General features: G+C 35.6%; 2 protein-coding genes across 2 annotated transcripts; one reads left to right on the top strand and one right to left on the bottom strand.

Moving 5' to 3' along the window:
* Positions 1-616: 616 nt before the first annotated feature.
* Positions 617-6,747, bottom strand: LOC147283762 (WAT1-related protein At5g64700-like). The gene is given in 8 exon segments (XM_086245583.1): positions 617-685; positions 687-807; positions 1,036-1,187; positions 1,821-1,979; positions 2,165-2,423; positions 6,058-6,174; positions 6,362-6,424; positions 6,575-6,747. Coding segments are annotated over 8 exon segments (1,113 nt in total).
* Positions 6,748-9,082: 2,335 nt separating this feature from the next.
* On the top strand, positions 9,083-14,210 carry LOC147283763 (5'-3' exoribonuclease 3-like). The gene is made up of 11 exons (XM_086245584.1): positions 9,083-9,103; positions 9,404-9,481; positions 9,533-9,616; positions 10,277-10,372; positions 10,462-10,532; positions 11,209-11,337; positions 11,411-11,487; positions 11,579-11,619; positions 11,725-11,799; positions 11,907-12,064; positions 13,765-14,210. Exons 1-11 carry the CDS (start codon positions 9,083-9,085, stop codon positions 13,907-13,909), a joined length of 975 nt encoding a protein of 324 aa, XP_086101710.1. The 3' UTR covers positions 13,910-14,210.
* The last annotated feature ends 2,752 nt before the right edge of the window (positions 14,211-16,962 follow it).

The following is a 16,962-nucleotide window of genomic DNA, read 5'->3' on the forward strand; positions in this document are numbered from 1 at the left end:
TATAGCCCACGCTAGCTAATCCAGTAGTTAGAGCTTTGGTCAATAGGGCTTGAGTAGTGGGTACCATGGTTCAAATTAAGGAAGGGTGCATAGTTGAGAGTTATCTAACTGAAGATGTATGAGGTTTAATTGGTAGTGGATACATGGAACAAGCAAGTAAAATAGGTACTCGATTGGAATTAATGATGAAATAATATTATTTGGACATACATTCACTATTGGGGTACCAATTATTTTGGATGATGATATGTTACAAATTGCTCATTGCTATGTGTTACGTAATAGTACAAAAGTTGAGCCGTATTTTGAGTAAGTTCGATGGCTATTATATTAGACAACAATTATCTTAAGTTTTTTAAAATTTTGTTTGTATTTGGTTTTATATATTAGAATGCACAAAGAAGAGTTGAAACAAGAAGATACCAGACTTAGAAATTCAAAGTACGAAAGCCTAGCTACTAGATAAGAGGCACACAGACCAATTTTGCAAATAGTTGTCAAATAAGGTGGTTGAGTATTTTTTGATTTGCTACCAATCTTCCTTTATCATTTAGATATAGTTAGTGATCCCCAACTTAATTTATATTTAAACATATTAAGGTCCAAGAAGATGGGATCATTGACACATTGTTGAACAAATTAACAACGGTGGTTCACTGATGGTCACCTCTGGTTCTTTCACCTTGATCTGCCCCTTCCTTTTCAGCTTGAAGTGGTAAGCAAGCCTGATTTTTCATGTTCTCTTCTTTGCTTTTTCCCCACAAAACACTGTAAAGGCTCACCACCAACATGATCCCACCCAAAACACTGCGAAAAGAGTTACGTGATTAGGGCATCCTCCATCCGAATGCAAACAAAATGTACACATGGAACAAACTTAAGCCATATATGCAAAAATTTAAAAGCACAGTCCGCCACAAGATTCAAAATAAAATTACCCACATTTTCAAAAGAACATAGACCTATTAATTATATCTTTCAAGATATATGGTTCAATAACAAAATTGGGAACAAAAAAACGAAAAAAGTATTCACCTTCCCAAAGTAATGGCCTCCCCTAAGAGAAATACTGAGCCAATAATTGTGATGATCAGATTTAGAGGTTGTGACATGGCTTGGAAAACAGGACCCTTCTTTTCGATCACATATGTTTGCAAGTAGTATGAAACACTGGTCACCATGATTCCCTGATCATAGGTTGCAATTTACTTGACTTAATTTTAGTATAAGCATGCTAGAAAGAATGATGAAAAATGTGAGAAGTGAACTTCTATATATATATGCATGAGTGCAAATAATTAACACTGCTCCTTAGAAATCACCCATCCACTAAACTTAAGCCTACGTACTCCATGTAATGGTGATTTTAGCATCCACACTATGGTGATCCACTCTCAGCATGGAATCCTGTATGAGAATTTTTTATGCCAATATGCAAAAAGATTTTTTAATTAGACGGGATCCTATACAGAAATCTGAGTCCTATAAAAGAATCTTTTATGCATGAAAAACTTCTTGTATAGAATTGACATAAAAGATTCTCGTATAGAATTCTGTCTACACTAGATATGAGTATAAAGGTTTACTAACCTTACTGGACATTAGAAATTAAAAAAGGGAGATACGTACTAAACTTGGATCAAAAACTCATCAAAATCTAATTAACATGAAATCTAAGAACCCGACTTAAATTGACATTATATATAGATATATATATATTCTATCTTTGGTTTTCGATCTCTTTGGTTGATCCTCTGCAGTTAGGAGAAAAGAACTAATATAGAAAAGCAGCTAGCTTATAACATAATTAGTTTTCTTACACAGTAAGCTACTGCAAGTAACTCCATGTTCCAGCCCAGCTTCCACTGACTAGGATTTCTTTCAAAAGCGATAGCAACAACAAATGATTGAACCGCACTTGACAGGCACTGTAGACTTGTGAAGCATAGCTTTGCTGGGTACTTTTTCAGAAGTTGGGCCTATTTTCAATAAACATGCAAATGGTAATAGACATTACACACAAACATATTATATTATATTATATATATGTTTTTTTATTTATATATAGAAATAATAAAAGAATATTTAGTAAGCCATTTGACAGAGGAAATTACTTCTTCCTTTTTGTTCTATAGAAGTAGGATTGAAATCAAAGAGCAAGTACCTGAAGTACAAGCCACAAACTCCAACAGATAATAGAAATGAACAAGAGAAAACAACCGATGATCCATCTTGGTTGAGAATTGGATGCATGATGAGGCTGATGGTGTTGAGTGTTATGATACTCCAAAGGGTAATGATGGAGAAAGGGTTTGAAGTGGGGGCCCTTGTAAAAGGCAAGGGTGGTCACACCTGTCATGCACAATACAAGACCTGCAACTTTTGCAATCCCTGCTCTTGTCCTTAAATCCACCTTCTCCATCCTGCATTTATTAGTTGTAACAATATATGCCATAAATACGGATACTTAAATTTATAATCAATTATCGATAATGAATGATTATCAGAAAAAAAAAAAAAAAAAAAAAGTATCAATAATCAATTGAAGCTGAACAGAGTACTCAATAATTAAACACAAAGAAAGTTCGCTGCTGAGTGCTGGCTACTTTCTAATTTTTATATATGATATGTTGCTGCACCCCTTTGATGCTGCCCCATTTAAAGGATGCTATATTAATGTAGAATCCTCTTTGTCCAAAAAAGTTGGATTGGAATTATCTGCTGTGCTTGGTTTTACATTCTTAATACAAATGTAAAGATTATAAATATATGGCATAAATTCAATTTAGATACATAACTATATATGTCATTTCAACGAGGTCCATAAACTTTAAAATATTTCAAATATACACTCGATTTATTATCTAAATTAAAAAATAGACTTCCGTCTATCGATTTGTTGAGAAATCAGTTAAATGTCAACTTACCTTTTGCTGACGGGGATTAATTGGGGACGTGGCGCCAACTCAGCATACCTTTCCCGTCAAATAAGCAACACATGTCCACCTGAAACGGGCTCACACACCCATCATCTCTTTCTCGCTCGTCGAACGCTCTCCTGACCATTTAGTCTCCCAAAATTAAACATCACGTTTTCCCCCAAATTCGAATATAATCCCTTACTTGTGTTCGACAAGCGAGAAATAGATGATGAGTTTGTGAGCCCGTGTCAGGGGTTAGGTGGACAGGTGTTGCCGTGTCGCTCATTTAGCGGGAAAGGTTTGCTGAGATGGCGCTACGTCACCAAGTAATCCCGGTCAGCAAAAGCCAAGCTGGCATTTAACTGATCTCTCAACGAATCAATGGACAGAAGTTCATTTTTCAATTTAGATAGTAGATCGGGTGTATATTTGAAATATTTTAAAGTTCGTAGACCCCGTTGAAATGACATATATAGTTATGTGTCCAAATTGAATTTATGCTTAAATATATTGATGTAACCCACATGAATTCACATTCTCTATTTGTTTTTTATTTAATAGTTGTCTTCACTGTTAGTCTTAGTCATATATTTATTATCCAAGTTAAGGTAGAAAGCGAAAAAATGAATTAAATAGATTCATAATAGGGTTGTGAATAGAGTTATATAAATCTGTGGATTTATATTGCACAGCTAGGATAACAAGTAAAAACAAAACCAGCAGATAATCTAAATTTAACCCACACACTTGAAAAGTGTTATGAATTCATTTTCTTTTTCACTTGCACACCTTTAGATTTATAATATATAGTTTAAATTAAAAATTAAACAAAAACAAGCAGAGAATATAAAACCCCAAAATTCACCTCAGCTGCAATATATTTTTCATTTTCTTTTGGGTTCAATACCATAGTTCATCACTAGTAAGTTGCAATATATTCTCTCCATCTGTTTCAATAAATAAATATGCATATAATATATATATTAACTTACTAACTAGTTAGTTTTAAAGCATTTATATATATATAATCTCTATTTCTCATTGGGTTAGAAACCATAGGCTTGTCTTACCTCCTCTGACTTTTAGGTAATTGATCCAAACTTCAAATTAAGGCCACAGTACCCAAAATATCTGCTATCCCCTTCCTTCTTACATATATATATATATTCCATTAAGAGATTCCTCAAATAATTTTATTTAAGGGATCGCTCATGGGGTCCATTTCATATAGTATTTCAACGATTTGAACCGTCCATTTTTTAGATCTATATTTAAAGATCATCATTGTAAAAAATTAGACAAATAGATGAACAAAATATTTTCGATAAACACTTGAAATTGTGACCATTTAATCAATGGCCAAATGGTTTCCGATTAATCTAACGTTTTACAAGGACGATCCTTCAATGTAGACCAAAAAAATAAAAAATTTCAATTGTCAAAATACAATGTGGAGTGGACCTTACAAGAGATTCCTTAAATAAGCTTATTTAATGGCTCCCTCAATAGAAACCTATATATATATATATATATTTTTTTTTACGAATTGTATTTGTTTGCACAGTTATATATATATATTATTGGGCAAATTACACAAAAGTACCTCAACTAACCACCCTATATCACTTGAGTACCCCAATTAAAAAAAGTTGCTCGTAGGTACCTCAATTACTGATTTTGCACTCCCAGGTACCTCCGTCAACTTTTCCGTCAGGCCTGCCGTTAATTGCCTACGTGGCACACTAGAAACATGCCACGTGGACAAAAAAAATTTTAAAAATAAAAATGTTTTTAAAAAATAAACTAATTATTTAAAAAAACAAAAAAAAATTTAAAAACTCAAAAACTCAAAAAAAAAAAACAAAAAAATGGAGTTGCAGGGGAGTTGCAGCCAGCCTCCCTCCGCCTCCCACCCTTCCCTCCGAGACCCACCCAACCCAGCCACCCACCCCTCCGACCCCAGCCACCTTGCCGCCGACCCCAGCCACCATGCCGCCGACCCACCCCTTCTCTTTCCACGCCCTTCTCCTCTCTCTCTCTCTCTCTCCCCGAAACCCCAGCCCAAGCCCAACCAGAGCCTAGTGACCCACCCCCTCCTCCCTTTGCCTCCCCCAGTGACCCACCCACTTCCCTCCCATCTCCGGCCACCAGCTCCATCTCTCTCTTTATGTCATTCTCTTTCCCTCTGTTTCTCTATCTCTCTCTCTCTCTTATAGATCTGAACGAAGGTGGAGCTCAGGGCAGGCGGGCGGGTCGGGGCTGGGGTTTCGGGGAGAGAGAGAGAGAGAGAGAAAGAGTGAGGTACAGAGAGAAGAGATGGGAGGGGAGAGAAAGGGGGTGGGTGGCTCGGTCGGGGAGAGAGAGAGAGAGAGCGAGGCAGAGAGAGAAAGTGAGGGGCGAGGAGAGAGAGAGAGAGAGTGAGGCAGAGAGAGGAGAGAGGGGGTGAGTGGTTGAGTGGGTCGGCGGTGTGGTGGGTGGATCGACGACATGGTAGCTGGGGTCGGAGGGGGGGATGGCTGGGTTGGGTGGGTCTCGGAGGGAGAGGTGGGAGGCGGAGGGAGGCTCCTGCAACTCCATTTTTTTTTGTTTTTTTTTGAGTTTTTAATTTTTTTTTGTTTTTTTAAATAATTAGTTTATTTTTTAAAACATTTTTTATTTTTAAAATTTTTTTTGTCCACGTGGCATGTTTCTAGTGTGCCACGTAGGCAATTAACGGCAGGCCTGATGGAAAAGTTGACGGAGGTACCTGGGTGTGCAAAATCAGTAATTGAGGTACCTACGAGCAACTTTTTTTAATTGGGGTACTCAAGTGATATAGGGTGGTTAGTTGAGGTACTTTTGTGTAATTTGCCCTATATTATTTGATAGAAGGTATTTGTCTTATTGTCTATACAATTTTGATGCCCAAACAATAACTAATTTGATTGATTTTTTATATGAATGACTTAAAATATGGACGGTCTGATCATTGAATTCCCCACTCTGTGATTAGCGGAGAATATCCCCACTTTATGTTAAGCAAATAATTATTTCTGTATATATATATATATATATATTATATCCTTAATTTTAATATGTTAGTTGACTAATTCATCAGAAGGATCGGAATTGAAGAATGACAAGAAGCATTGAGTACCTCAAGAAAACTGCGAAGAAGAATGTTGCAACAGGTAGACAGTTGATGGTTGCTGCACCCAAAGTCGCAGATGTATAGATAAGAGCAATGCAATAAGCATTTATGGCCAAAGTAATCCTGAAACGCAACATCTATCGATCACGTACTGCATATATATTTATGCATTTAAACCTTCCATATATATTTGCAGTCACCATATGATCATACACGGTTTTCTCTTTTTGAATTGATGATCGATTATCACTATAATAAGCTACAAGCCTACAACAATAACAATAATATCAAACCATGCGTACGCGCGTACCCCAAAAAAGACAGCATAAAAATCTTGCAGAAGGTCACAAAAGAAAGCGGCGTTGCATTTTTCCTGGAATATATACCAAACAAATTAGATTAATGAAATAAACCATTTGTAATTATATTTCATATATACTATATATACAAGGAAGGAGAAGACAAAAAGATAATAATAAAAAAAAAAAAGGTTTAATTAATTGCTTCTTTTTCTTATAAGTACCGTTCGAAAATGAAGGCAATAGGGAGTATGAACACAGTTCCGACTGCTTGTCTATAAAAGACGAATACATAACTGCTCATACCCCCATTAAACGCAGCTTTAGAGAGCAAGATCATGCCAGCAAATATTATTTGTATGAAAACTACTGCCAAGTAAGGCTTCTTTGAAGCCATTAATGATCACAGTTATGATATATATATATATATAGCTAGCTACTTGCTAGCTAGGCCTAAAGCCTTTTCGCTGCCTTCTAAGTATATACAACTTAGAGACTGCAAATGGGAATGATTTATATAAACGACCCACCAATGATGAGAATGGGCAAGAGGCTCTACTTTAATTGTCGATCACTTTGATTAGTAGTCTTTGTCAGTGGCCCACGTCCCATGTTGCACCCAACTTCCAGCACCTTGATTTGCTTGAAATATTATTTTCAATATTAGAGAATCTTTTGCCCAACAAGAAAAATAATAGAGCATCTTATCAAATGTGAGACATGCAATTGTATATATTATACTCAAATATATATTGCCTTAGACTTCACCACCTTTAATTTGGTTAATTATAATTCAGAAGTAAAATCTTATCTTAAAAAGTTTGGATGCAAAGAAGAAAAATATCTCACTTAATATATTCAATGATGAACAATTAATTATTCTATATAAAATAATTATATTTGTCATACAATTCGATGCTAAAAATCTCTCATATCCTAAACCTCCAACCCTAGTAAATATGGTGAGATTTGGAAACAAGAGCGAGACTTATATATAGTACTGCACAAGAGTTGAAATTCGGTAGTGGTTTATTTATTCTCCAAAGCATTTGGTAGTTTTTTAATTGCCCACCATCGGTTTCTGTTCCATGACTGTTCCTTTTGGTTCTGTATAACATCATCAGCAATGAGTGGTTGGAATACGTTGTCGTTTTTGTTGGCGGCATTTACCAGATGGTAGTTGAGAATTCATATCTTGGAGTATTGTATTGAAGAATCCTTAATTAGTGCATCTGCAGCAGCCTTCACTTGATTATCACTTGGATATTTTGCCAGGACAACAACCTTCACTTGGGCATTTCCAGTGAGGTGCAATTCTCAACTTGGGCAGAAAGACTCCATACGGGGTGGCGGACTTGACTATCATTAGGACATGTGATTTATAGTTTAATCCATTTTATAGGTCATTTATAGACGGAAACCTTAATAGTATATAAGAATTAATAGTATTACCATTTTATAGGTCATTTATAGATGGACACCTTAATAATATATAAGAATTAATATATTGAGGTACAAAAGTGATTTAGATCGAATTCAACCCTAAACCTCAAAGGTACGTATGAGGTTCTTCAAAATTACCCAAAATCCAGTGGTGCTTTCTTGCTCTTTCTCCCAGTGATCTTTGTATGACAGTAGTTGTGTTAAGAAATGAAAAATCTGGTACGTACGTATCTTTATATCCTATTCTTACTTTTCATTTTTTGTTTCTTTGTTTGGGTATAGCCCACGCTAGTCCAGTAGTTAGAGCTTTGGACAATAGGGCTTGAGTAGTGGGTACCATGGTTCAAGGGAAGGGTGCATAGTTGAGAGTTATCTAACTGAAGATGTATGAGGTTTAATTTGTAGTGGATACATGCACACCACTACAATTATATAAATAGACAACAGTCAATAGACAACGGTTAGTATTTTATCCGTTATCTTAATTTAATACACAACGGGTATTAAGAAACCGTTATATAATGGTATCATATCCAATGCTATTTGGTTGGATAGATTTTTCTAAATTATTAAAAACAATAGTTTTAGGAAAATCCGTTGTGTAGGGCAAGTTACACAAAAATTAAAAATTTGCGGGTCTTTGTATTGTCAAAGCGCACGCCCGCTTTAATTAAACCCTTTTGGCGCCTTAAGTCTTTTTGGGTCAAACCCTCTTGACTTCACCCACCCATCAGACAGAACACTTAGCCCCCATTCGAGAAGCATGCACTGGGACTGAAGAAGCACTCAGCGCCATTGAGCACTTCATCTGCATCCTCAATCTTCACTGCAGCCCAATTCGTACACTCATCGCTCAATCTTCACTCATCACTGGGACTGAAGAAGCACTCGTCGCTCAATCTTCACTCATCGCTCAAGTTTCACTCATTGCTCAATCTTCAATACTTCTGCCATCTTTCTCCTCCTAGCTCCTTCCTTGTCGCCCATTTCTGTGCCCTAATTTCAACACTAATCGACCAAAGAAGCACTCCCGTTCATCATCTTTGCCTATCACTCAGGTAAATTTGGGTTAGGGTATGAAATTTGTTAAATAAAAACAGATTTCAATATGGGTATGAAAAATCAGATTTCGAACGGGTCTTTTCCTCTCTAAATAAAAGCCCCAAATTTGGGTTAGGGTGTGCACTTCTGTTTTGTGGTTAGAAAAGCACCAAATTTCGGGGTTTTTTTCCTGCTTGGTTTTGTGCTTTGTTTAGATCTTGATAACTTGTATAATTAATTTCCTATATATGACAGCATTAGTTGAAGAGGTGAATTGCTTAGTGAGCTTGGGGATTGTGAATATAGGCTGCGCACTGATTGGATTGGAAAGGTGAGTTCATCAGGCTGGTTTTCATTTTATTTTTCTTGTTTGGTTTTTTTTTGTTTTCCCTGTTTTGTTGGTTCTGGCATGTAGTTAGGTATAGTTTAGGAAATTTGTCCATATAGCTACATAGTAGGTGGCAATTAGATAGGATACCTCTTGTGGTTTCTTCTTGCTGATGAATTGAACAATTATACTTAGAAAGGCAAATACCTTCCTGTGCTAAGACTCATTGTTTATTTTTCAGGGCGCAATCAACTTGCTTTTTGCTGTATACAAAAAGGAATTTAAGGCAATGGGTGGATATTTGACTAATGGAAGCAAGGTATTTAAGTAACTGCGTTGTAGGGTAGTCAATAAATTGCATTTGGTTTAGATAAAAGGATTGAAAGCAAAGCTCAAAGAGGTTCTTCGTGAGAGGTCTGATGCTTTTAACTCTGACAATCCCGAAGAAGACAAGGTCTGATTACTTGTGTATTGCTGACTTTTATTATGTGTAGGTGATATCTTGTATTTGGTATTGCTATAAATGTTGATGCTATGAAAGAGTTTTTAGATATTATGAAGCATTTTTATGGTGCTCTTCTATCTTGCAACCACATTAAGTTATGTAGATGCAAGTATCACTTGTGGATAAGGTTTTTTATGCATATCGCAAGTGATGCTTTTATTTCAAATGTTCAAAAGTAAATGATGAAAGGGACACCCATGGAATGTTCACTGTCTCAATGTTTATGTCTTGTCTTAGGTAAATTTGAATAATAAAATTTTAAAACAGTTGTTCATTTTTTGTCTTTTGGTCTTGCTGCATGGCCTTGCTTATCTATATAATATATGCTCACTGAAAGCAAATGATATTGTTTTATGATAGTAATAATTCCAACCTTATTACGGCAATTTCAAAAACTATTCAGTTGCATCATACCGGTTAAGTTGATGATAGGATATGTATGGCTTGTACTATAGCTGTTTGTCCACCTTGTATCCCTTTGTCTATTTATTACTTCATGATGTTATATTTCATTTTCTTTTGAATCCTAAAAGGTTGGAGTTTTGTCAAAATATAGAATGTATTGATATTTGCTTATTTACTGGTTGTTTTTATATCTTATATTATTAGGTTAAATTGGGAGTACCTGGATGGAAAGATAGATACTATGAAGAAAAGTTTTCTGCCAAAACTCCTGAAGAACGTGAAGCAATTCGAAAAGATGTTGTATGTAAATGAGTTCTAGTACTGTCATTGTCAAATGTTAATTGTATAACCATTTTTAGTTTGTCTTATATTTTGTGCTTATTGGGTAGGTTTTGCGATACACAGAAGGTCTGTGTTGGGTAATGCACTATTATTATGAAGGGGTTTGTTCATGGCAGTGGTGGGTATTTTGCTTCACCCTCTTCTATCGTTTTGCATGTATTTATAATAGCTCAAGTTTCCAATTTCCACTATAATGTTAATTTTTTTTAGGATTGGGATTTATTACTTAATGATATTGAGGATGTAATTGATCTCACGATGTTGTAATTGATCTCCACCTCATTGGGGCTATGATGTATCCTTTGCTATTGTAGCATTTTGTTGTGACTGTAATGGTGAATTGGGTGAGGTTGTTAGTGCTGTATAAGGATTGGTATAGGGACAAGCAGGGTTGCATTATGTACAATTATTAAAAAAAGACGAAAGTTAAGCATATTGAGATAATGGATACATAAAAGGGATTTTGCTCTATCAATTAAAGCAGTGGTCAGAAACGAAGTTCTATTGTATGATAAGCCAATGGATTGAGTTTGATAATTTCTATCTTAAGAGTTAAGTCACTTTAAATGTAAGCTATTGTGGCTTTGTATAACGTACAGGAATGCATTAGGACCTAGGTGTGGTTAGAATCATCATATTACTTAGAGTTGGATTCTGAGGAGAAGTTATCTAGTTTTGCATTGGATGATTGATTTAGATAAAAGGAAATTCATTCTCTTCCCCATGCATCATCAATGCCGTTTGTCCAATATGTTTACCGTGCTGCTGAATATCTTTTTCGTATTTTTCTCTAGGTTCTACCCCTATCATTATGCACCCTTTGCTTCTGATCTCAAGGACCTCAGTCAGCTAAATATAAGTTTTGATTTGGGCACTCCTTTTAAACCATTCAATCAGCTGTTGGGGGTTTTTCCTGCTGCAAGGTATGCTGTTGATATTTTCTTCTATGTTGGAAATTTTTCAACTAGCAAGGTACTAATGATTATACATGTGCAGTTCCCATGCCCTTCCTGAGCAATATAGGAAGTTGATGACTGATCCCAACTCACCTATTATTGATTTTTACCCTACTGGTATACTTTCTGGGTAAGATTGGTGTTCTAGATCTTAATTCTTTTTTACTTGCTTAGTAAGATGCTATTCTGAACCTTTGTTTTGTATCAGAGTTTGAAGTGGATATGAATGGGAAACGTTATGCATGGCAGGTGTGTTCTCTTTGAATCCATATTGTACATGTATTTTTTTTTCCTGGTCATTTTTTTGGGATGACTCTCTAGTGGAGTTCTTGACATCTTATTGCTGTTCTTAAGGGTATTGCAAAACTGCCTTTTATTGATGAAGTCCGTCTTTTTGCCGAGGTTGAGAAACTCGAACATACATTGACGGTATGGAATCTTTTTTGAGTTTGCACTACCGGCATACTTCTCTAATTTCGTATTTTTATTCTCAGAATGGTTTTTATTTTAATTCCACCTTCATTTCCGGGGTGCAGGAAGAGGAGACCCGGAGAAACAGTGAGATGTTTGAGATGCTTTTTGTTACATCATCTCATCCTCTCTCTGTATGCATATATTCCCTTTATAATCGCTGCAAACAGTTGACAGACAAAGAGCGGGTTGAAGTTAAGGAACAAATTGATCCCAAGTACAGGTTTGTGCAATAAAGTTATATTTACTATTTTCCAGTGAAGCAGTCGTTATATGGTATGTTCCATCCAAAAATGTTACTATAGTTTGCTATTTAGGAACTAGAGCTCTTAAAGTTTGACATGGGTAGTAAATGCTACTGCTATTTACTTTGCATCTTGGTGCAGCTATGTTCAACACCTGAGCTCTACTCCTAGCAGCTATCTAGTATTGACTGCTTGGTCCTCTTGATTGGGCAAAGATCATGATATTAGATAATATGGCCACTGTTACAAATAGGTGGTTTGGCAGATGCAAATTGATTTACTGATTTTACTGTTGAGAACAGGATCATGCTCTATTTAGGAACACTTGGTTTAAATATTAATATTTCTGCAATTTTCCTGATAAATCTAGTGGTCTAGCCAAAAGTTTGTTATATTTATAAGGAGATCATTTTCTCTGGCAGATGTTTTGTACCGTCTGCTACATGAACAGAAAGTTTAATTTCTGTTCTTTTTTTTTTTCTTTTCTTATTAACTATATATTTAAGAACTGTTTGGACTATTTTCTGATTTTATTTATAAATGGGTATTCGAATCTTGAGAAAGAAGTTAATGTATTGTTGCAATTTATAATGCTTTAATTTGTTTTGTGGCTGAAAGCTTGGAAATGTAGTTGAAAGCTTGGAATAAAAGGAAAACAAATTGTGGCTGAAAGCTTGGAATAAAAGGAAAACAATTTTGATGATCACTTGTGTTAATATATTAGAGCTTGATTCTGGATATAGGCCCCTATTTTATCTTGTGGATGCTAACTATATATATATATATATATATATATGCTTGCTACTGGATGTTGAAACCTGACAGGGGCATATTCTTCTCTTGCATGCCTATGTTTTTCAATATATCTACTTAGGGGCAGAGACGGATCCAGGATTCCCAACTTGGGGGGTCATGTTAGGTGGAGCTTAGTGCCGCGAAGCGGCGGCAAAATTTTTTAAGGACCGGGCAGGTGACCGACTTCGGTGGTGGATCTGTGTGGTGTGGGTTTTGGGAAATTTAATTAAGAAAGAGAATGAGAGTGACTGAGTGAGGGGCACACTGCACACACACACACAAGTTAGTAAATTCTGGAGATTTTTTTGTCTTGAAAAAATTCTCAAAAATATTGAGCAGGTGAGGCGTTGAGACCATTTGGCCATTTTGTTTTTTTCTTAAATTGACAATCAACCTAAAAAAAAAACATTTTAGTTAAAAGGGCTGCTCCACCAACTGGTATTAGCCCATTCCAATTGGTTTCCTTTTCAACTAGGCCCAGCCCACGTAGCTTTAAGTCAACAGTCTCAGTCTCTGTTCTCTCACTCTCTCAACTCTCAGCTCTGTTCTCTCACTCTCTCAACTCTCATCTTTCACTCTCTCTTACTACTCACCAAGCATCCAATCATCACCACCCCAGGCTGAGAGAAGTGAGGCCGTAAGGATCGCCGTCCAGAGAAGGGGGGTCGCCGTCCAGACACTCGGGGGGTCGCTGTCCAGAGAGATGGGGTGTTGTGGGCGTCTCGGCTGGCCGCCGGGGGGTCGCCCGACCCCCCACCTTTGTAAGTGGATCCGTCCCTGCTTAGGGGCGCGTATGTTCTTTATTTTTTTCTTTCTGCTGGACTGTTTGCATTTTTGGTTGAATTTTATTTTTAATTAGTACTCCATGTTTGCCTTGTTTCAGTGGGAACGAAGGCAAGACAACACTTATACCCAAGAAGATATCGATGAAGTCCGGGCTGAATGGGCAAACTTCGTGGGCTAGTTTATGTAGACATTTCTGGTTGGATTTTTGCATGACACCTTTTTTACGTAGGCCATATGTTTAGCTAGACTAGCTTTGGGTATATATGATATATTGATTACTTTGCTAGATTAGCTTGGGATGATTGATAGGCTAGCTGCTGGATAATATTTTGATATATATATGGCAGCAATTAGGTTGATTCATTAGATTGATGCCTAGTTTTTTGGAAAGGTATATATGGAGGGTTTTTGTTTATGGCATATATGGCTGGTTTTGTGAATGAAATTGGGTTAAGGGAGCAAGGTACATATATACAATTACTACCTTTAAATATCTTATATTATTTGGTTATATTAGAAATTCCAATCCTTTATTATTGTGAATTGGTATTTTGTAAATGTATAATTTATTAGGAATGTTAATTATGAAGGGAATCAATTTGGAACAATTAATGGTTGTACCAAAACAACCTATCTCATCAATCAGATTTTGCATTGTTTGTTATTCATAATTGCATTGTGGTCAAAGACAATTGGGAGTTTCTAAAAACAGATGTAAACAGGCACATTATACAACAGTTTTTCGATGAAAAGCGTGGTCTGTGCCCTTGACTTACAATGGTTCAATATAATAAACCATTGTCTAATTAAGCATACCACACAAATCTTAAGAAGCCATTGTGCTAAGTACCTTCATACAATAGTTTCTAATCCAAAAATCGATGTACCAAATAAGTATATACAACGGTTATATGGTTAATATTTAATTTTCTTAATGCATGAATACAACGGTTTCATATAAAACACCGTAGTTTGAAAAACCTATAGACATGGCAATACACATATTATTCAATAGATTAGACAACGGTTTTTAACAATAAACCGTTGTTTTAATGGCTATTTCACCTCGTGTTTCTACCTAAAATAGTTGTAAAACCAATTCTTTACTTAACATAACCGTTGTTTAACATATATATACACATCGGTTTTTAAATATAAACCGATGTTTAAATTGGCACTCAACAACGGTATCTTCCAAATCATTGATTTTAAAGGTTGTATATACAACGGTGGTACATCTATAACCGTTGTGTAGGTGCACCAGGACAACGGATTTTATCCGTTGTCTATTGGGGGTATGAATAGACAACACTCGATTAGACGACGGTAAATTATAAACTTAGACAACGGTGAAAATCCGTTGTCTGATTGCTATTTTGTAGTAGTGTATATGGAACAAGCAGGTAAAATAGGTACTCGATTGGAATGATGAAATAATATTATTTGGACATACGTCTACTGGGGTACCAATTATTTTGGATGATGATATGTTACAAATTGCTCATAATTGCTATGTGTTACGTAATAGTACAAAAGTGAGCCGTATTTTGAGTAAGTTCGATGGCTATTATATTAGACAACAATTATCTTAAGTTTTTTAAAATTTTGTTTGTATTTGGTTAATTTTATATATTAGAATGCACAAAGAAGAGTTGAAACAAGAAGATACCAGACTTAGAAATTCAAAGTACGAAAGCCTAGCTACTAGATAAGAGGCACACAGACCAATTTTGCAAATAGTTGTCAAATAAGGTGGTTGAGTATTTTTTGATTTGCTACCAATCTTCCTTTATCATTTAGATATAGTTAGTGATCCCTAACTTAATTTATATTTAAACATATTAAGGTCCAAGAAGATGGGATCATTGACACATTGTATTGGCTTGCATATGGACCTAGAAGTTATGCTATGTTATATTCGGGCTATATTATTAACATACTTTGTTTTTGTGCCAAGGGTACTGAGAAGTCAACACAAAATAGTAGTAGCGTATCCATTGAAGCATATCGACACTCGTTGTAGATCCAATGCAAAAGATCTCAGTCAAGTTAATTATGAGAAACATCTCTTACTATATAAGATTCTGAAGGATATCATTTTACTAGATTACCACACATTTAGTGTTCCGATGTTTAAGTGTGATTGGGCTAACATTTCAAATGGTGTCAAAGTAGATCGAAGATGGTTTTATATTAGTTAACCTCCCTGATGGAAAATCAATATTTGAAAAAGATCCTTTTATTTTGGCACCACAAGTGAAGCAAGCAGTCTTTTATTCTTGGGAAAGTTATACATCATCATGGTATGTTGTACTAAAAGCACCACCTAGAGGCATTCATGATATAGAGATGTCCAGTGAAAGTGATTTTACTCCATACACAACTCTAGATAAAGAAACAATTAGAAGATGATAATTAGAATTAGAATATGAAGATGCAACCCGCTTTCCATAAGCCTTTGGCCCGAGCAATAATTGAGGTAGCGTTGGCCATGATGGCAACAAAAATAACAGCAGTGGAAAAACAAATAACTAAAGAATGCCGAGCAATCAGTGCAACATAATAACGTAATAAATTTAAAATCCAAACCTGATTTTGAAGAGACTCACGAACATAGACGAAGATACCTTGAAAAACACAAAAATTAAACTCAAGATTTTCAGGGAAACAAATCTTGAACGAACCTAAGAACTCAAGAACAACCCCTAAAACACCACAAAAAACGTAAGATAGTAAAATAGGAATTTTGGGTGGCTGATACCATGCCAAGAAACTGTTATAGGGTAAAAAATTATGAGTTAAATTTTATTGATCCCGTGTAGGGGTATTTATACATGTACGTACACATTATAACCTAATTACCTAAGGAAGGAATTACATATGCTTCCAACACTTTCTAAAATTTACAAATATTCTCAAACTAACTAGGAAACGCACATTAACAATGTATGCATAAAAAATGAGACGCACAAGTGAGTATTTTAGACGAAAACTAACAAAAGGGATAAGAAATGATTATAGTGGGAAATGTAAAAAATGTTAGAGGACTCTAGAATTTAAAAAACGAATTAACCGAATAAAGTGAGAATCAGAAATAATTTAATAACCGTCTTCATAATTAACACGAAAAAAAAAAAAAAAAAGATATATATAAACATGGGCCCTTATTCACAGACCAACTCCATGTGCACCGCACGTGCCTAGAGGTTTTAGATCGCCTGCCTCGTTCACCCTAAACCCTCCTCCAAACCGATCCTTAATAATCAATTTCTTGTTCAGAGCTCCAATTCTCCAA

Source organism: Dryas octopetala, chromosome 5, assembly GCF_963921425.1.
Source record: "Dryas octopetala chromosome 5, drDryOcto1.1, whole genome shotgun sequence".
Lineage (NCBI taxonomy): Eukaryota > Viridiplantae > Streptophyta > Magnoliopsida > Rosales > Rosaceae > Dryas > Dryas octopetala.

Excerpts from the sequence above, each read along its gene's own strand:
- LOC147283763 (XM_086245584.1), top strand. The coding sequence starts at position 9,083 with ATGACAGCATTAGTTGAAGAG. Across the intron at positions 9,482-9,532 it reads ATTTGACTAATGGAAGCAAG|ATAAAAGGATTGAAAGCAAA; the intron begins GTATTTAAGTAA and ends CATTTGGTTTAG. Across the intron at positions 9,617-10,276 it reads ACAATCCCGAAGAAGACAAG|GTTAAATTGGGAGTACCTGG; the intron begins GTCTGATTACTT and ends TTATATTATTAG.